The following is a 22,075-nucleotide window of genomic DNA, read 5'->3' as shown; positions in this document are numbered from 1 at the left end:
CCATAAACCAAGTAACATCGTGTATTGTCGACCGTTCGCGGAGAGACGCGATCTCAAGGAAGCGCGTCAACGGGAATCGTAAATTCCCGTTACGATATTAGAATCGACGCCACGAAACTGATCGATCCTTTATTTCGTTTAAGATAATAGAGGTAGTTGAATTAATTATAACGCCGAGGTAACAGATTATAATGTACTCTTTGTTCCAACAACGATTGTAGACAAGATGCTTTTTTCTTTTTTTTTTTAATTTGGTAGACTATTTACAATCAATTCTCATTGAGAATTATAAATAAATTCTTTTGGCGTGGTACTATAACTTGGATTATAATAGTTTATATGTTTGATTCTAGTTAAATCTAATGCTTCGATCTAAAGGGTATTGTCTTTTTAGTCTGCGGATCTGATCCGTCGTGTCAAGTAGTTGAATAATTAATGGGACAAGATGCTTACGCTCGTTTCGTATATATATGTGTTAATTAGATGAGTTATCGAAAGTAGATATGGTTAATGAAGATACATTGACTGAGATAAAGTAGTGAATCAGCGCAGAGATGCTGACTGATCTGTAGTCGTAGATGCGGTAAAGTTCGGTTGTCACACGCTCAAGAAGACCACACACTCAGAAACAGTAATAGGATAGGCTAGACATCCTGTATACCACAGTCATCGAAACAATACCCAAATAGTAACGGAATAGGCTCCTTTGAGATACACCAGACGACAACCCCTCCAGAGGGACTAAAACCTCAGTATAAAAACCCTCCAAAATAGGCGCTCGCCCAGTCTGTTAAAACATTTTGAATCAGTCTCTTGTAACACTTTGAATTTGCATAATAAATTCTATTATCATATACAAAGTTCAATTTCTTCACCTTATTCGTGAAACGTTCGAACTGCGACGGGAGAAGATCACCGGCGATCTATCGGTTTCGTGATTTGTCGCAGAGGAAAACTCTTGCTGAGTGTTGATCGCCCCACCACCGATCGTTTACGGGTGAAAATCCTGGGAAACATGGGAAAACCCACGTTCCTCCGCCTTTTACCTGTTGAAGCAATAACCATAAGGAACATTTTGATTCAAAGGTGTTTTATATCTTACTTATGATTATTACGGTCCAATTAATTATGTTGACGCAGCGAGTGGCCGCCACGACCGTGGGATGGATTCCGGGCTACGCAGAGTCACCGGACGAAATAAATCGAACGATAAAATAACAACGTTTTGTTACGAAACCGATCGTCCAATTAAATCGGCAACAATGCATAATCTGGCGTAATTATAACCGTATTATCATATTCTACGATAATATTCGGACGACAAATTTGACACACACACAAAGAAAAAAAGAAAAAAAGGGAGAGGGTGGACAGTTTGAAATTCAGATGGCGCGCAGAAGGAAAGTGTCACGCGTGACAAATTGGACATTTTGCTGGCCACTTTTCTCGATTGGCCGCCCTTCGCCGTGAATACGCCCGATGCAATTCTCGCGTTAATCCTTGACGCTAATTTCCATCCCCTTCCCACTGGCGACAGCGAATCACGTTGCAATCTCCTCCGGTCGACACGAATCGAATTCAACAATCGTCCCACGAGTCAAATGGAATTACGTAAATGTTCCGGCACGCGGCTGCTGCCACCATCGAAAATACGCTTTTCTCCACTTTTTCTCTCGCTATCTTTTCAGCAGAACATCGCTCAGCTGTTTACTCGCCCCTATCTTCCTTTTCTACCTCCTTGCTTCCTATCTTTTTCACGGTTCAAGCGAACACCTTTTGCAAACGTGTCCGAGCTTCCTATGTTGAGTGTATTTACACCGATACAATGAAGGCTCGTAATTGGGATAGAAAATTAGGTGAAATTAGGAATGATGGATGTTGCGTTAACAATTGAATACATGAAAATCACTGGAGAAAATGCCCAGCACGTTGTTGTTGATTTTCAACTGATTTTAACATTCGTGTTTTAACATTCAAGGTTAATTAATCAGTCAATCTTAAGAAAATCGTCGAAGATGCCGAGCATGTAGCCATTAGGGCAAGCAATATTTCGAAAATTTTGAAGAGAATGGAAAAACACATTGTTGAAAGGTAGAAAGAAAGGCAATGTTGGTAACGTGGATCGATCGACAGTGCATTGAATTTTAAAATATGCTTCTCTGTTAAAAAAGAAAAAAGAAAACAAAAAGTATGAAGTCATGTTCTGTTCTGTCTTTTTCCGCCCTAGCAAAAATTGTACGGTGAAGGGGATTGTATTTTATTAATGGCAGCATAAAGAAGTGTTGAAAGACACGCACATAAGCGTCTCGACGCTTATATAATATTCTACCCTTCTTCACCCTTCACCCTTCTCTGGCCAACCCTTACGAGGCTAACACAGAAACGTCAATGATCGACAAAATTTATTCGACTAAATTATAAATTTACAACGCAACTTCGTACGGACACGCGCGCCACGTACTGGACGCTGTAAAATAAGAGGGGAAACACGAAACAGAAACTCATAGCGTTTTAGATCGATTAAAGCTAAAAGTGTATACTGTACGACGTCGATTATTTTAAGGATGAAAATTATTTGAATACCCATTGTTACGTACAGTGTTTCGGTATATTGTTTTACGAAGAGAAATTTGATGTGCTTTTCAGATAATTTATAATAAAGGGATGTTAAATCCGTTTTCAATGTACGAAATAATATTCGTTTTATCAGTCATTTCCTTGACAATAATTCATTCGTTTCGAAAGTAGCTTTCAACCAACTCTCTTTGAATGTTTATCAGACGTATCGTGCGCGATAATCAATACTTTGAGGGAATTAATGATACGGGTTTCGGTTTTTCATAATATTTCTCTTTCGATGTTTTACGCGGATATTGAAAATGTATGTTATAATAGCGTTGCTACGCCATTTGTTGCATGATAAAAGCACGAAATTAGATAAAATACAGAATCGCATAAAGCAAAATCGAATCACCAGTATCGATATATAAACCTTTTCAAGCAACTTTGTGCTATGATAGATTCAAAAACTATATATCACGAGTGAAATAATCCTGAAACCTGCAATTGTATAATTCCCCGCTTGCAATTCTCAACATGCAAATGCATCGTAAAATAATTTCGAAACGATCTTCCAGCCAACTCGTAGACAAAGCGAATCATTTACATATACTGGTCTAATATTTTTCTCCTGCTAATCTTTCAAAGAATATCGGAAATATATTTCAAGTTACTTTCTCGAAGAAACTCGCAGACTAACATTTTAATTCTCCCTCGTCTACGAACCTTTAAATACTACCTGTTATTTTATGAAAGGTGTAAACGTCGTCCCCTATGATTCACATATACACTTTGCCGCGTAATAGCCCTTAAATATGCATAAGTTGAATGCAGGTTCACAGGCACAGTTACGCGAAACGTGCGTCCACCAGTCACTTGTACCATAATACGCAATACTCGTCCAAATGAATTTTTAAGCTCATCTGCGTTAGAAATATAACTTTGCAGGTCCCATTCTCGATTCCTGTTCGTCGCGCTCCTTCGAAAACGATAGCATTTTTTTCCCGTGTTCGCTTTTTCTCCACGACGATAGTTCTTTCTTGGGAGTGTAACGCACGCGAGAAACGTCTGAACGATAGAACGAGAGGACTGGCGGCGAAGTTTTCAACAGCGAAGCTCTCTAAATTATTCATGGAAACGGCAGATAAGGCGACCATTTTCCCTACGTGCGTATGGAAACAGCGATAAGAGTGACCCGACGTTTTCCCATAGAACCCGCGTGCTTTTCTCGCTCCCTTTTCTTCCTTTCTCTTTGTTGCTTCTCTCAGCCGCCATCGGTCTTCTCAAAAACCGCCTCACTCGTTGCCGAGAATATTGCGATATCCTAGTTATTAATGCGCGAAAATATATCTCTCCACCCCGATGAACCTCCTCCACGATCCATCTTCGTACCTGAAGCCGGCAACTTTCAGCGGATCATCGCGAATATGGATTGTTCGCGAGATATGATGAGTTCGTGTTGCCAGTCTGACTGCTTGTGGTGTGCCATTTCAACGATTGAATATGACATTTGCTCTTTGAAATAGTTCAGTTTACTTAGATGCTAGTATATAAAATAACAGCGAACGATTACCAAGAGATTGGTGGTATTTCTAAGAATTATCACGTAGTCGATATCCGTACCTTTCGTCGATCTTCGTCTTCCATTGATAATTCAGGAGCACGCGACAAATATGAAAATTGATCGATTTTTATAGAAACGTTCATCGTGCCTCTACAACTTCGTTATTCGAAAGAGCGTGGATATTTTGTAGCGATATAATTATTGGGTTGGTAACTAAGTGATTGCGGATTGTGTCATTACCACCTAATGACAAAAGCCGCAATCGCTTAATTGCCAACTCAATATATATAGACAGATCCAGGACAGTTGCGTGATACGATGAAAATTGCGTGAAGAATGGTTGAAACTATTAAACAGAGATTAAACGTGTTCTGACGACGAGCCTGTCGTTTTTATTTCTTGTCATAAATAAACTATCACGATTCCAATAACGTCAATAATGGCGATCATTTTTGCAAAATCAAGCAACTGCTCTCCGTTAAGAAAGTTAAAAAGAGAAAAGAGATCACGGGATTACCCTCACCGGGTGGATGGAAAAAAGCCGAGCAAGGAAACCGTCGATCAACTTAACGGAAGAAAAGGGAACACGGTGTATTTATCAAAGTTCCAACAAGCTGCAATTGTAGGCACGTTTGAGAAAGCGTAAAATCATACTGGGTGAAGTAGGAATACGTATCGCGTTGGTCGAAAGTTCAGATAGAACACACGGACGAGAAGTTTTGAATAGAAACGAGCGTGGAAGTTTCGAAACGATTCTAACTCGCGATAATATCCGGAAAATAAAATGAAGTGCAATTAAGAAGCAGAAGGTGCATATGCGCGCGCGCGCGCGTGTGTGTCTGTGTGTGTGTGTGAGTACGCGAGATCGACCAGAACTGTAACGAAGAAAACCTTGTAATTTCTTTACGATTCAACTTCCGCGATAGCTCTCGACCAACTATTGTACCAATTGCACGAAACATTCATGAACTTTGATAAGAAATTTTTGATACCAAAGAAGATTTCGATAACGAACGAACTGCTGTTCGTATGTCCGCGCTTTACTTGATTTATATTAACGATACATAAATATTGTTAGATCGTATGAACAACTAATGACAAACTAATGGTCGAGATTAATATCTGCTATCTTTTTTTGGAATTGGCACAACCCACTCGGCCAAACCAAACGCGTTAATTTCGCTTCTTTCGAATGTAATAAAAAAAGTTAACAAACTTCGATGAGAAAATTTGTACGATAAATAATAAGAGATTGTTTTTAAATTTCGAGGTATCGATAAAAAATGGAAAGTGTTTGCAGGAGATTAGAAGAAAGAAATTTCCTTAAGATGTAAATGTCCATCCGTTACGTGTAATTCGATGGTAAGGTAAAAAGATAGCGTGGTAAATTATCTAACGTTGCCTTATCTCTATCCCATGCTCGATTCTTCTCTTCTCGACGTGTTATCAAACGCTTCTCGTTATTAATGCGAAAAGCGTCCAGCGATTTTCAAGACGTTTTTTATTACTGCCAACGATTTTATAGCGGTCTACGTCTCTGGAATATCTAATATACGTAATACTCCATTGAAGGATATTTTACGCACACGATCGGTTCTACGTTAAAGAAATGTGCTTTATTTCTGTTCTCTGTACGTTTTTTCTTATATTTATGTATACTAAAAATATTTTTGGTGTTACACCGACAAAATATTTTACTTAAACGACAGGATATCTTATGATTCAATATTTCAGCGATATTGGATAAAATAACGCGTTACCATGTCCATATATCTTTGCATTCATCGAAAAACTAATACTTTGAAATTTTATCGTTTTAATTCTATTGTTCTCCTTCGATCTATATAACGCGAAATGGGTATTGTATATTTATTAAAATACACATAGTTCTGAAATGCTTGGAAATACCGAAACACCTCGATGTAACTTTATTTTTGCATATTCCATTCTTTTTACGAACAAAAAGGAAAATATGAAAAACTATCGCAGAAAATATCGCAAGTTTGAAGAACACAACTCCGAACAGTGTATCTGTATTTTTTAACTACATGCACGTGTAACACACACAGGTACAAGAAAAAATTGATTATTTTAAAGGACAAAGGGTATGAAACGATCGTGAGTGGAAAAGACGAAGCTCTGTTCGCCAAAAACGAACCTGCTCGCACATATTACGGAAGTAATCTCATCCATCCGCTGGAAAGTTTCAGTCTAAAGCAAGTTTCCGTGGAATGGTAAAATCTTGAAACTTCCGCGACTTCCAACTCGAACAATGTCTTTTAAACTGTCGTCGAAATACGTTGAACATTTGGAGCAACGAAAGGAAACGTCCCAAACGGCAAGGAATCGAAAACCCCTGGTTTCAGAGGCGTCTTGCCGCCGAACACCGAGTTTAACCTGCTTGTTATCAATGTGAAAGGTGTCTCCTGTCTTTCAGAGGCGTATCTCTCAGGTAGTTTCGCGACCTGTGACGTACAGATACAAGGGGACGAGCCGTGAGAAACGTTGAAGCCGAGAAAAATCGAGACAATCGTGGTAATTGCAGGAAGTGAACACGGCACACCGTTGGAACAGACAATGGTATCGCGGAGTTCGCGAAAATACGAGAGAACAAGTATCGTCGAAAGGATGTTTCCGTGCCACCTTTCGCGAATAGAAACCTTTCCGTGATCCTTACCTAAGAAATACCTGAAGGTTCTTCAACGTTCTGTAAATCTATTCGCGGATAATAGAATCGAGACAGGCTGATACATAAAATATCATTCTGATTCGGTCAATGATATAAAAATGTTCTTCGTATAACGTTTATCGTCTCTTATGCTGCGCTTTAACGCGATTTCGATAATTCACTTCGAATCTCTTTCCGAACATTTCTTAATTCTCTGTAACATCGTGTAATATCTAATTGCTAATAATAATAGTAATAATAATAAAAATAATAAAAGTGTGTAATTATAATTCACTCCAGTATCAACATTTTCTAAATCGTATCTTCCTCGTCTCGGTATCGGTATCGTTCTCGTTTAACCAAACGATTTGTTTACATTGACCAAAACATAGAAACGTACAAAATATACAAATAACGCGAAACGTTCGAACAGGACAAAATGAAAAGACTGAGATATAAGTTCTCAGAGGTGTAGGTATACGTGTTCGTTCTACCCTTCGTTGATATTCCTCTTATAAAAATGCAACCGCCAGTTGAAAACCAAGGCAGACGCCGAGAAATGAATAAATTCCTTCGGAAAAATTCATTTCGGGGAAGAAGCGTCTGCCGGTTGGAGGAGATGCAGGACGCACCCTCCTGTTCTCGATGATCATCGCGGGACTTTTGCGAGGATGAAATTGAAAGAAGACAGTATGGAGCAGCAGAGGATAACATCGACTCGATTTAAATAACGACGTCCATCTTGCTGGTCCGTCGAATCGTCCGCGTGGATCCTTCGTTCACCGACAACCCAATGGCGAGACATTATGCATGCCCGACGAGCAAAACCATTATGCGAAACTCGTTTAATGTCGTCTAAATGCAGAAAAGAAGGCCTCGTCCTTAATACCTTCGACCCTGTCGTTGTTCCTTGCGTCGAGACGCGTCACGTGGAAGCGGAAACTTTTGCTTCGCCCTTCCGACGTACGGAATTATCATACGGGGATTTTGAAGGAAAAGGTTGTGGATTAAAGGAACCGGTGCTACGGGTAATTAACATTAGGCTACGTCTACCGCGTAGACTTCCTCGTCGTGGATTTCTTTGCTATCTTTCAAGTCAAGATTTTATTAAGACGCGATTTAATACGCAAAACTGTGTCGCTTTTTAACAATGCGCAGCTTTTGTTTTCCTCGAGGAATTTACTCGAAACCAATGTACTTTCACTGGTCCATGTATGTATTGTATAATCTGAAGATGTTATAAATCGAATCTCTTCGCTAGGCTATGGGAGTTTGTGCATTTATATATAAATTAAACGTATAAAGGATACAAAGAATATACAAAAATGCTTTAACATTATAAGATTTGCTATATTAGAAGCATAGAAAGTCGGTTATAACGTTTTTCAAGAAACAAATCCTAGCTTAGGTCCACTCTCTTTCAATCGTATTCACGAAAACTCGTTGCTTCTGAAACGAAGCAGACATCGTCGGTAAAACTTCTAGTTTCATAGGACGATTTTTCAATCAGTAATTTTTCAACGTCAAATCATCGTCGTCGTAATACGGTATTTCAAGGAGAAATTATCCAATTCCAAGGAAGCTTAAAAACTTTATTCACGAAACGTAGAAGTTTCCAAGGTACAGAAGCTTTCCAATTCGTAATTGTCAGCGGTTGAACATCGAGTGGTCGTCAGAGCCATCGGTCGAACATCAGATTAGACGATAAAGCGATAGAATCGAAACGAAGATTGTTTGGAGCGGAAAGTTGGCGATAACAGGCCGTGGAAAAGTAGGCGAGCTGCATCGGCTCGTTATTAGAAATCGTTGAACGCTGAGACATCGGCGTGGACAAACTCGGCCACGATTCAACGATAAGTAAGAAGTTTTCGATGCGTAATTAACTACCAGCAAGTAGTTAGACCGACTGACGACATTGCGACTCTGGAACGTACCAGTCAACTTGCTGAAACTCCACCTTCCGCCTTTATCCCGCTGCTCAGCGGCGAGCTCGCATTCAAATCGGTTTCTCTCGATAATCCTTTTAATCGTTCCGACCATCTCCTTTTGTCGCTCGCCTTTTATACCGATTTCGGGTCGATTCGATCGTTCGAGCAATCGTCCCGTGTGAAGCAAATGCAAGAAGAAGGGTTTGAAGATATCGAAGCTTAACCGTGGCGAATTATAAGCTCGAAAAGAATTTTAATACACGATAAGGAAGAAGCATTTTCAATTATTTCTTATTCCTTGTTAAAATCAAAAAAGAAATAGACACATTGTTTTATTCTATCGGCTCAAAACGATGCTCGAAGAATGGAAATGGCGATGATTAAAGATCGTATCTGATTAAAACCATGGAATGCCACAGAGGATGTAAATCGTAGATGAGGAAATTACGATATTCGATGTCGCAGACAAAGAAATCTGTACTTTGTAAGAAAAAGCGTAGATTAAGTATCGTTTCTACTTCCAGAAATCCGCAAGAGAATATCGAAGCGTACACTATGAAATTTTCATAAAGAGAGGATTAATGTATCTCCTTCTGTCTACAGAGTCCAGGGAATTAAAAGAAGGAAGTAAAATACACGATATTACGTATTCCTCGAGAAATTCTAATCGTAAGAAGAAACTTGAAGATTTGCCGCGCGATCCAAGCGGTCGGGACGAATGAACAGTCACTTATAAGTTACTTTTCTAATTAATCACTGTGTTTCTGTAATTACTGTTGTTCCGAGTGCTGGGTAGTCGCGCAGAGGAAGACACAATTTCCTTAATGGTATACAGCGAGTGTTCGCTTTATCGTGGACAATTTAGACCACGATACCTTGATTACCAGCAACCACGTCGACGACTAATCGGCCAAGAGAAAATGCAAGACGATTTATCCGCTGAATATTAGCAAATAGTCGTTCTAGAGGAAATCCAAGGATTTGCGATAATTTGTAGTCGCGAAATCGATGGATCGATGCGAGCAAGCAAAAATTGAAAGATTACCGAAATCTGATTATTTCGATATTGCGAAGAAGATGCAACGTTCTGTGGGTACGGTGCTTAATGTACGAACAAATTTTAAAGGAACTTGTCGAAAGATAAAACGCGACTTGAAGCAAAGTTTTCTTCGACTACCGAAACGACCGACAATTCGCTATGAGAGTAAAGTAAAGCTTTTAAGAACGAGAAGCAAGAATACGCGAACGTATGAAAAAGGAGAAACTTTTGATTACGTAAAAGAAAATCAGACTACGGTTTGCTTGAAAATACAAGAACATCGCGGAAACTGATCGCAGCTGATCGTAAGAGTAACTAGATATTCGTATGCAATTTGATCGATTTTGTCAGTCGCTATACGTACGTACATATCTTTAAACGGTTGTTCCTGAGGGAATTATAAACTTCACAGTTGCTTTCGTTCTCGTGCTCTCGTTCATATTCCTGGAAAACCACGGCGATCGACTAGTACGTAAAATCCGTGCGTTTCAGCGTTAATAGCGTTTTAGCATTTAAACGACGATATTATTCGAGTCACGACACACGAAACGTTTCTAGACAGAAGAGGGAAGAATTCAGAGGAAGTTGAACGAGCGCAGAAGGGGGTAGCGGTTTCAGTTAATTGGATAGCAATTAGACGAATTCTCCGTCATTGTCTTAGTGGACGAATTACACCGGATTGTCGGCTCTCGGTTCAGCTGAAGGATGATCCTGCCTGATCGAAATTTCTATCTCGCGAATACGAATGACGGATGGCGGTCTTTCCTTCCATCGCAAAGCGAGGGTATCTATCCTCTTGTCTTATCGTTTCTACCCTCCTTCTATCCGAGCTGTCCTAGACAGCGAACAGCCTTCCAACTTCCTTTTTGCATGCTCCATTTCGTGGATTGCGTACTTTCGACGAATTGATGCCTACGTATCCTTCCGCTCACCCCTCTCTCCCTCTCTCTCTCTCTCTCTCTCGCTCTCTCTGTGCATTTGTGGAATTGTTCCATGCAACTGGAAACGTCACACTTTTACCACGAACGTTCTTCAAATCGTCTTGAAACGTGGAAAAGTCAAGGTGTTAAAGGATGATGAAAAAGTAGGTCGTTTTCTTGATGTCTTATTCTGCTTTGCTATTTTGTTTGGTGGAATTACGTTTGGAATTTCGTGCGGCTTTTAGGTTCGCGAAAATATTAGCCGTATGCAGAAATATCTGTGTATTTATGTTGTGTAAATGGCGTTTCGTTTATTTCTTATTATCCCATCGCGTGATATTCGAGAATAGATCCATAAACGTTGCGATGAGTTCTGATTAAATTTGTTCAATGTTTCCAAATTTTTAATAAACAGTAATACTTATGAAACGTTTGCAGGAAGACAAGGTTTAAGGTACGATCAGACCAAACGACCAACAGAGCATTCGCTCGTGCTCGTTAAACGTAAACGCTTATCGTGCAATGTGTTGGTAAATTCATTTGTAACTGGACTGCAGATTATTATGCATTTGTAAGAAATTTAGATAGATGCAAAATTACAAGAAACGTACATAAAATATGCAAATCCAAAGTATAGCGCTTCGCGTAATACTGAAGCAGAGAAAACAACTTTCCATCGAGGTTTTTATTTTACAAATATATTCTCGAAAATATAAATTTGCATAAAAATCCGCGATCTATTCGCGACCATCGAACACGTATTTTTGTAGCAATTTAGAGCATTCGGATGTTCGATTCTCCGTTCGGCGAACAATTGCCAAACGGCGAAAGAACGCTCGTTTACACTTTAATTCGAAGTAAAGTGGGGTAAGAACGAGCATCCGCTCGGTTGGTCTAAACGCATCTTAACTACGACGAGAGAAACTGGAGAACAGAGTTCAGCTGGCTGATCCGTAAGTCGAGTCGACCGACTAAAACGTGAGCCTATTAAGCGCGCTGTTTGCATCCTCGACGAGTCTGAAGCATCGTCGTCGCGCGTCTAGTTTCGCAACGCGGTCGACGCGCCGAAGAATGCGATCGAGACGCTCTCGAACAAGTTCACGGGCGCCGTTTTCTCGTCTCGCTTCGGAACGTGTGCCACGCAAATCGAGCCAGACAGCCTGTGATTAGGTCACCGCGAAACCGCCTGCTGGAATTCCAACGGTTCTTCGCGAACGCACTCGGCGAATAGGAAAGAAGCAAAGCCGAGCCGACAGGCTTTTAACGGAAAAACGGTCTGCTTGAAATACTAAAGCGTTGCCAGGAGAAAGTAGAGTCGTTCCAAGTTTCAGCAAAGAACGTATATAGACGGAACATGTCGTGGTAAGAAGGCAAACGTTTCATACCGTCGTAAAATCGACGAAATGTTTGACTGAAACTTCCCTACTTTCGCATTTAACGTATTAGTTCGCTTTTGCGCTGTTTCGGACGACAACCCCCAAGCTTCCCAGCGAAAGGTCTCATAAAACGATGGATCGAGTCGATCGCGGTGGAGGTTTCGGTCGTCATTTTTCAAATATTACAGCTATGGTCGCTACGAAAAGCATTGGCGCGCTATTGTATCTATTACAGCATCTACCTACTAATTAATTAGGTCCAAGTACGTATAGCAAATTTCGTGTGAATCGGTAGAGCATATTCGTAGGAATATAGGAGTCTGATATTTTAAAAATGAAACGTAGAATCTGATAAGAAAACGTTTGCTTGTAAAATTACGTGACGATACTTTGCGTATTCGCTGTAGGTTTGGATCGACGATCGAGACATCGATAGGAAACTCTAATATTTCATAGTCCGAGTTGTCCAAATCGCTGTTGACGTTACTGATTTTTATAAAACGATGAGAAACACCTCGGAAGAAGCAGGACAGATACGACAATACGCTGTTGAGAATGCAACAAATATCAACTAGTATAACGCTTATTAGGAATTATCTGTAATGGTGATTGTCAGAACGACGCGTTTACGAAATTCTAACGTTTCACAGCGCGATGAAGAAATTTGTAGAAATTCTAGTGCTCTTTCAACTTGCTATTGTATAAATCTAAATAAACCAAAGAAAATCACACGAATAATTCACAGAGCGTGACAAACCGAGTTTGTACTTCGTGCAGGCACGTTATGATTTTCTTTTTACGAGCAATAGTTTCCTTTCGTTATCGTCGACACAACGAGGATCTTTCAAACGGACAGAGTTGGCGAGGCACTCGGTGTAGCCGGCATCTTTCGCTCCGACGAGATTACGCGTTCGTCTTTTCGTTGTAATTAGTTGGCGAAAACTACGGACGAGTTGAGAAAGAGATTGCAACATGGTCGAATTGGGAATTGAATATGAGAGACGAAGGGAAACTGGGTGAATCGCGTCGAACGAATGTTATCTCGTACAGCGTTCCCGCGCTGCCAACCGGAGCAGATAAGCTCGATCATCTTCTCTTCTCGCGGGGAAAGTTTCCAAGGCGTCGCCAAGATAAAATTCATAATTGCTTTAATTTCGTCGTCCGCCGTTGTCATTGCGATAGTCGCGGCACGGCGAGTCGAATTTTCCAGGAAGCATCGCCGATCCTATCGTTCCTTCGTCTCCACTTCCGCTTTTATCTTTCCCCTAAGTTGCGTACGCGCCTTCGGAAGAAGGGTAATTTTAATTCGCTGCTCTCGGATCTCGAGCGCCATTTCGTCGAGTAAAGCGTGAGTCAAGATGGTCGTTTGTCTCCCTTAATTTAAGAGCTACGGATTAATAATCACCTCCGAGTGTCTATTAACACTTGTAGCGAATTAGGCTGGCGATAAAGCTATCAAGTATAACCCTTACCGAGGTGTTGGAACCGTTGTTTTACGATTAATCCGAATCTGTCAAATTTGAAGAATAATTTGGGAAATATATCATTTTTTTCTAGAATAAATAACGTTGTTTTTTTTAGTTCTTCCTTTACACTGCAAAAGAATAGTAAGAGTGTCCGAAAAAGGATATTACGTGGTTCAAAAATGTAGCGTTCCTTTTAATCGCAAGATTCGCGACTTACGAAAGAACTTATATGCTTTTGCACGGATTAAATGTCTGCTAAATTTCAGTGGTATCGCGGGTTTTCGATTTGGAAGTAAGTTTGTTCTCCAAACAAAGTTCGCGTTATTAGAAATATCGAGCATGGAAATAAATCTCTTAGCTATCTGTGTATCTTGCTAATGCAGGTTTGCGCCACACCGATGATTACTCGCAATAAAGACTCGCCAGCTAAGTAGATTATAATTCCTCTTAGCCACCAGATTCGGGTATTTCGATAACACGATTGAGAATACGGCATAACGAAAAAGTTTCAAACACGCGAAAATACTAATGCTATGTCATTCTAAATATGAGACATATTATCTCATTTATCAATATTTGATATATCTTGTAATATCGTCTTATCTGAAAATTACGTAATAAATGAGATAAAAATTGCACATCTATAAACACAGCGTGTATGCCATATTTTTAAACCTCGGCAAAATATGACAAAATTCACAGTAAAAAATTTAACGCCTTTGAAACCAAGCAAATTCTTCCACTACATTTTTTCCGTAATTAATCTCTCATTTTACTCGGAATGAAATTTACCGTCTCACGAGGATGTGCGCTTGAATTTCAGGTGGCTTCACCTACTATTTAACTTAGGAGTACAGGTGGTCGTGGGACTTCCCCTGGAAATGGTTCACGGAAGTCTGAGGATCGCGGCGGTTTACATGGCTGGAGTTCTTGCCGGTAAGTAATCGCTACGCGTTACAAATCATAAAATTTTATTTCTAAGAGTAAGTGGAATTTCTCGTCTTGATCTAGCGACAAAATTACCAAAATTAGTATTCTCAAAATTACCTTTTGCTATGCGTTAGGTATGGATTAAAAACGTTCGCAAATACGGCAATTATTATCGACAGTTCATTTAATACGTTTAACAGATTACATAGTTGACGACTCGTTTAGTTTATTCGGAACTGCCAGACTCCGGATTAATCGATTATATAAACTCATGCGTTTCATAATACTAATAATGAAATTCGTCACATTCGTATTCAATTAATTCTCGGACATCGGTATAACAAAAGATTAAATACAAGTATCTCGTATTTAACTATTTGGATATTTTTTTCAAAAATATTTCCAGTTCCAACAGAGACGCTTCTGCGCGATAAAATCCTTCGGAAGAACGTTACATCTCGAGACCGGTCTCTTAATCGCTAAAAATCGACTAATCCATTCTCAAAGAATCCGGGCTTTATCAAACACGATTAATTTATTAAACTATCTAAATCGTATGGTGCGCACTAATTCGGAAATAATCGTAATTACGCGTGTACAGGTAGAGAGCAAGCATGTCGAACGGTACATCGTTTGAATTGAAGCAAACGAACGAAAAATAGATGTAAAGAGAGGCAGCGAATGCGTGGAGAGAATAAAAGGAAGGAAACGACGAGAGAACGTTATCCGTTGTCAACAAAATGCGATTAAACGAGAACCTCGGTCCAAGTGCATTTAACGCGCCGAGCATTCGCCAAGCCGAGGCTTGTCGATAGCTGCACGCGCGATTATGCGCCGGCATGTAATGCAGTAATGCTACAGAATGCTGGCAACAATATTCCTGAATTTAAATCACTCGGCGATTCTCACCCATATAAATGCCGTTGCAAGCGCAGCTGCAACTGCCAGGCCGCGCGACTCTATTTCTTCTCTGTAACACAATTTGTCCCTCTTTCCATTTGCCGTGTTTCGGGATTTTCCAGCATGCAACGTGTTTTTACTCTCCCCTCCCCCTCCATCTCACCACCTTCCGATCATCCCTCGTTTCCCCTCTGTCACCCTTTGCGAGCATGTTGCGTCGCCATTCTCGTTCGCTCGCTCTCTTCTCTTTCCTCTCTCTTTCCATTATTTCGTCCCTGTCGCGTGTAAAGCACGGAGAGAGGGTGGAAGAAAGAGCGAGAGAGGAAGAGAGAGAGAAAAGAGAGGCACGCGCGTTTCTCGTGTATCCGTGTATATCCGTAGAAACGCGTGTACCGTTGGTACACGTATCAGGACGAGAAGCAAGGGCCGCACATTCGTGTAAACCTAATTGCCATTTGCATAAATTCGATTAGACTCGGATCCCGGGTTATTAGCAGTCATGAAAGTAAAACGTTGCAAAATAGGGCGCATGAATAATAAACTCCCGCTGGGAGGTCCGGGATACATCGGACAACGTAGATGCCGGGGGATCGTAACGTTCCGCTATGTCCGGAAACTGGAAACGAAACCAACTGTGGTGACTCGGAATTACGAGAGAGAAATGAACAGAGGAACGGGTAAGAGCGCACGAGGAAAGATTTTTTGGGGGGGATTTTTGGAGTTGCGAAAAAGGACGTGTAATTGGATGGACCATATGGACGCGATGGAATTAGACGTTCGTACGTATTTCGTTTGTTTCGTCGTATCTCTCGCATAGTTAGTTTTGATGAAAATGCCAAGTTTGTTACGAACGATTAAAATCCACTGTTGTTCGTCCTGTTTTCTGGAAATTGTTTAACCTTTCGAAAACAAATGGATGGAAATACGAAAGTGGTATATAGACAGGAAGAAACGCGCGCTTTTGTCACATACCAAAACTTGTTTCTCTTATGTAAAAATTAAAAATGATCTATGCCAACGCTATAAACCTATAATTTGAGAAAGTTGTCCGGAAAGCTATATTTTACAGCTACGTTATAACGTAGCGTATCCAACCATACAAGAAACAAGAAGTCGAGATCCTGTATAGATCGTAAATTCAATGATAAATTCCAATCTCGCTTTAACAACGAAAGCTTCTTACGTGCTTACCTTTTATTCACGCTTCGAGGCTCGTCCAATTTTCCACGTCTCAATTTACATCGATCGAGAAAGGGGAAAAAGGCTGGATTTATCACACAGGACAGAGCTATCGAAATTTTCATTTTGCAGCTTCGCTTAATCATAGACCAGGCGAGAAGGTTACCTCGGAATATTGAATCGCGTAATGAGAATAAAGCGGCACCGTTCCTCGTTCGTCTTTTCTCGGAAGGTCCCCTCTGAAGTAGTCGTTCCTACTGGCTTTCTCCGGAACCTTCGTAGCTTTCCATGTGAACAGGAGGCGGCGACAGCTTGTCTGAGGCCACCGCGACAAGATTACTTCGTATGCATCGCGGTCGCGCCGATGTAATGCGATTGTAACTAAGCAAGTGCAACGGCATCTATCGCCTTTTACCTCGCTTCTCTCTTCATTTTTTCCTTTTTCACTTACTCTTCTTTACGATCGATCAATTTGCAGGTTTTTTGCACTTCGTGCATTCATAGATGAAATTTAATTACCGTCTAACGTACGATCGCTCGCATAATTTAATTATTCTGAATAATTTCTAGAATGAGGATTATATAGAGAGGTACTTTACATAGAAACTGTGAAATATAGCTTTCCCGGTAGCTTTCTTGAATTTTTCAAACGCGCTTTCCTGTCATGCCTTTCAGAATTAAATGTTTTTTAGCCTGCGAGAACACCTCTTTTATTCAATTAATTACGCTATATAAACCATTTTTCTTTTTCTTCTTTTTTCGGTGATTTTAACGCAATAAGATTTGAGATTTTGCCAACAACAAACACGTTTATCATTTATCCACCGAGTGGCTCGTTAAAGTACAACTTCGTCATAGATTACCAACTATTATTCGATGATTTTCCGCTCTTACCCCAAACACGATAATCAAAGATTCGATATAAAGATAATAACAAATACTCAAAGATGTTCGTTCGTCTCGTTACCCAGGAAAATTTATCGATATCATATCATAACATCTAACTTGTAACTTGTACAATTTCGCTAATAACTAACACGGTATTAGATGATTGTGCAAGAAACTCGAGGTGCCAGAAAGTCCCGGCCAATGGAAGAAAGAAATTCGAAATTCTTAGAAAGGTGGAAAGAAAGCGATGCCGAGAGAATAATTTCGAGATAAACTGGTTTAATTTCCACGTAATTTCATTCGTTCCGTCAACGGCCCCGCTTTCGAATTGGCAGCGAGACTTCGTGTCGCAGAATCACCGGCGCCGTGCCGATTGCGTGACACGGACAATTATACGACGGTATCTGCATGTCGTCGCGGAACGTTCCCGTATGCGTGATGCATTTTGCATGCACAACGAGAGACCACGGTATCCCCGATGCTAGACGGCCGTCTGTCTAGCCTTTCCCTTCCTCGAAACCCTTCAGTGCCCGTTATTTGCCCTCCAGCTTACCTTTTCGCTAATTTTCACCCTCGTCTCCCTTTAGACGACTGTTCGATCACGCTTTTTTCTCATCGTGCAGCAGGTACCTTTTCGCTTTTGACGTAACAGACTTTTCGGAATTGAATTCAACGTCGATGGAATTATTAGATGATCCCAATATTTAGAAACGTATTTCGTTATTTTCATTCTTTTTTATTATTATTATTATTTCTAATGGTTATACGCGTTATATCGCTTGACCGTGATCGTGATGTTTCTATCGTTAACCAAGATACGTTCCGACGTGTTCATTAAATTTTTCAACGTAATATTCTCGTGATATTAATTTGCGGTTCAAATGGAACGCGTCGATCAAATTTTTCTATCGTCGTTCGCTGGTTAAAAAAAAAAGGCAGCCATTTATTTCAAAGAATATCGAGCCTGTTTTTAAAGCGAACCGTATTGGAAAAATTGCAAAATATGGTACGTCCCGATCTCAATTGTATACCAAAGACATTTTAGCAATTTTAAAAGCTCCAAACAAACTAACTTTGGAAATTAATATCGTAAAGATCTTTGTTTATGGTTTCTTTGTTCTCTGTTAGAAAAGCGAAATATAATTTGCTCGAAGTAAAGATCGCGAGAAAAATTCGAAAGATTCTAAATTTTGATTTACAACACGGAAAATCGACCGCTTTTTCCTTCTTCTACTTCCTCTCTTTCTCTCTCTCTCCCCCCCTCTCTCTCCCTATTTCTCTTTTGTTCACCTTTTTTTCTCAGCGAATCGTTGTACTCTATTTCATCCTTTGTCTTTGTCTTTTCTTTCTTTTTTTTTTTTTTTTTTTTGCTTCTTTTCTCTTTTATTGGATTTTCAGGCATTCGTTCGACCTATGCCATTCTATTTGTTTCGTAGTATTCCTCCTCTTTTTCTTCTTTCGGTTTGCGTGCGCTATTGTTCTTTATTCTGGTCGATGCTCCCGTTGATTTGATCAATTTTTTTTTTCTATCCCTGTCATCCTTACCGTTTCGTGTTAATTTTATCGAGCTTTTTAATCTCGTCCGCAGTTTCGTCGTTTCCATCCCCCCCTCCTTCGTATTCGTTTTTACAGTCCCCTACAATGTGTGTAATACATGCTCATGAATTGCAAATATCGTCGGTAATATTTTAAAGCAGGGTCCGTTGGAATGTTACTTTGTTCCGTTTGTGCATATATAATTTTTTGTCATATTTATAATATTAACACGAGAGTAATGGGAAAAATAATTTCCATGCTTTTACCCGATGGCTTCATTATCCTTAAAGGGATACGCTCGAATAATGAATTTTTAATCGACCGATACTAATTATCGCTATCGATGTTCATTATTATTTCAATTCGTTTATTTTCGTTTCACACTAGCTGGCCGTATTACTTTGACAAATAATAACGAATTTTGCAAAAATACAATTCATAATACGTACGTTCGTAACACGATTAAAAAATGTATTCGTGAAAACATAGGAAATTTTCGTTTAATAAGGATTTAGCATTTTACCGAGTAATTCGTCGTCGATTCGACGTTCAAACGTAAATCGTCTTGGAACTTTTCCCCTGAACTTTTTACGAACCTCGCGATATTTATTTAAGTCGCTTAGACGAAATAAACGTTAATAACGGAATACGTGGTAAAGCTTTACGACGTCGCGATAAAGAAAAAGTTGCAATCTTATTCGGCGAATAATTGTCAAATTAGAAATATCTTATCGTAACAACGAATGATCAACTTGGAATTTTAAATTTCGTAGATCGTAAAAAAATCCAGTTTCGAAGTAAGCTTGTTTGCTTGCAGGCTTCCGCAAAACGCGTTTCATACATAATACCGTGGCAGTTGTATAGTAGCTGGCGAATCTCTATGCTATTTTCTGCCAGGAGAACGCCATCATCGATTTTCCATCGTACTTCGGATATTTGCTCATCAGGAAGCGTAAAATTGAAAATTCCAAGCAACGGCATAAACTTGCGCACAGGAAACCGGAGAAGAAAGTCCGACGTATCGAGTAGATTTTATTTTCTTTCTCCGGTGCAACCGCTGTTTTTCATCTTCTGTTGCGAGCTACCTTTTCTCTGTGCCGTGTTTGTTTAAAGATAGAGGAGGAGTCATTGTAACTCGCACTTCCATACTTCCATGTCAATACCGTATTCCTTTTTATTATACGCTCGTCTTATGTTTATCATTCGTCGAGCAGAGTAGAATTACAAATTTAAAAACAGATACTACATAAAATACGTTATGTGTTATTGCTATGTAACATCGAGTTAATTGCTAAAATGTAATAAAGAAGCTGCTGCGATAAGAAGCTAGCCGAAGCTAGCTTTTTTAAACGTTCTACAAATTCATAGCCAAACAGTATTCGTTTCTGAGTATGAAACGCAAAAATTTGTACCTGCCTATCTATCTATCTTTTAAATGCGATTTAAACATCGAAGCTGTCTCCTTGTTGCTGCTCAAACGTTTACGATAAACTAATTACGATAATCAATGAAAGACCAGGATCGTTGCTAAATCTAAATAGTAATAACATGTTCGTAGAAAGTGACACGAAGAACTAAAAAGGAAAGCTTCGAGACGAACTAACGAACCGAGAAAATCGAATAGCATAGAAGCAATAGGGAGGGACGAAGAGCTTATTTGGATAGAAAAACCGTAGATGAGAAAACTAACAAGAATATGTAGCTAAATTGGCGTACAGTTAGTAGAAAAAAATATTCCATTATTATAGCAATGAAATGTAATATGCTGAAGTGAAGCGTAAAGAAAAAGAATGTCGGATAGAGCAAACGATATAAAAGTTTATTAAAAGGCACGAAAGGAAAATAGGATGGGCGAATGGCGGAGCCGATAAAATAATCCAAAAAACGTGGCAAAGTTTCGCGCGAAAGGGATGAGAATTAAGCGGGGTAAATGGAACAATGAAAAGACGAAAAAGAAACAACGACGTCGAAGGTGGAAGACTCGTAGAAGGTGGAAGAGAAACAGAGAAAAGGGGGCTTATAGAAGATGAACAATATTCGGTGTGTGTTGTTTCGATAACGACCTAACACCATCGAAAATTCCCTTCGTATTCAGCCTCCGTTTATTCCGCTCCTCTTTAATATCACTTTCGTAATCCTGGTCGCATCTGGCTTATACGCGTACAATACAGTTTAGAATTTTGACATTCGGTGCGGTAAAATGAGCGTATTGCAAGATAGATGGTGGGAGAATATGAATAGCTAGATATATTATACTATGTTATTTCAGACTGGTCTACCCATTTTTAATGGAATAAAAATTCCTATTATTTTTACGTTTTTTTATTTCTACCAGGTATCTCCGGTTTTTAGAAAGATTAAGCGATCATTTTTCTTGCTGCGGAATATTTTTAATTTCAATACTTTCTGTTGTTTCCTGCTGTTTGCTTTAATTTACTTATTTACTTTTTTTTTAATTAAAAATACATTAAAAGTATGTCCCTTCGTTGGCTAACTACTTATTTAACAACGACAATGACAGATTTCGCAATGAAAGTGATTTGTACAACCCTCGTATTGCATGGGGAAATGTTGCCAAAACGCGTTAACGTTCCCTCGACTCTAGTGTTCCTAGTGTCCTCGTTTTTAATATTTCTTTTATCGAATTCAAAAACCTAAACGCAGATACCGAGTTATTTCATTAATTTCTTAGTACCTGCTACAGAAATTCTTCACGCCGGAAGACAAGTACTTCAATTTTTATTAAGACTAGAAAATTATTCGCCATATACTACCTCGACATCTCTAAAATACAGTTTCCCTCTATTGCTACTCTTTCTTATTACGAACAGTTAGATCGGGAGTCCCGGACGGCAGCCAATACATTCTCCTTTCGTTTTCCCCAGAGCCATAGACTATAGACTGTTTACGTGCCACTGGTTTCTCCCTTCCCCCGCAAACTTCGAAAACTACTTCGTTTCCTTGTCCCCGTCGATTCGCCACGAGCCCCGGAAACAACGATAAGAGGGAAATATGCTCACACTCTACACATTCTGACTTGTCCGCAGAATCAGGAGCAAGAGGATAAGAGACTCATTTGTAACTTCTTCTCACTCACTTTACGTTATTGAATTCCGTTGAAT

The 22,075-nt window shown here is 39.7% G+C and overlaps 1 protein-coding gene across 3 annotated transcripts in view; it reads left to right on the top strand.

Annotated features, from left to right (window-relative positions):
• LOC100646794 (protein rhomboid) overlaps nucleotides 1–22,075 on the top strand; it is a 490,668-nt gene that overhangs the window by 454,001 nt on the left and 14,592 nt on the right. For all 3 annotated transcript variants that reach the window (XM_048410568.1, XM_048410567.1, XM_048410569.1), the window contains one exon: nucleotides 14,344–14,456. In XM_048410568.1, the coding sequence (XP_048266525.1) occupies nucleotides 14,344–14,456 (113 nt within the window). The remainder of the gene's footprint in view (nucleotides 1–14,343; nucleotides 14,457–22,075) is intronic.

Source organism: Bombus terrestris, chromosome 11, assembly GCF_910591885.1.
Source record: "Bombus terrestris chromosome 11, iyBomTerr1.2, whole genome shotgun sequence".
Lineage (NCBI taxonomy): Eukaryota > Metazoa > Arthropoda > Insecta > Hymenoptera > Apidae > Bombus > Bombus terrestris.
The sequence above is the reverse complement of the archived record's forward strand: the minus strand, read 5'-3'. Positions and strand labels throughout refer to the sequence as shown.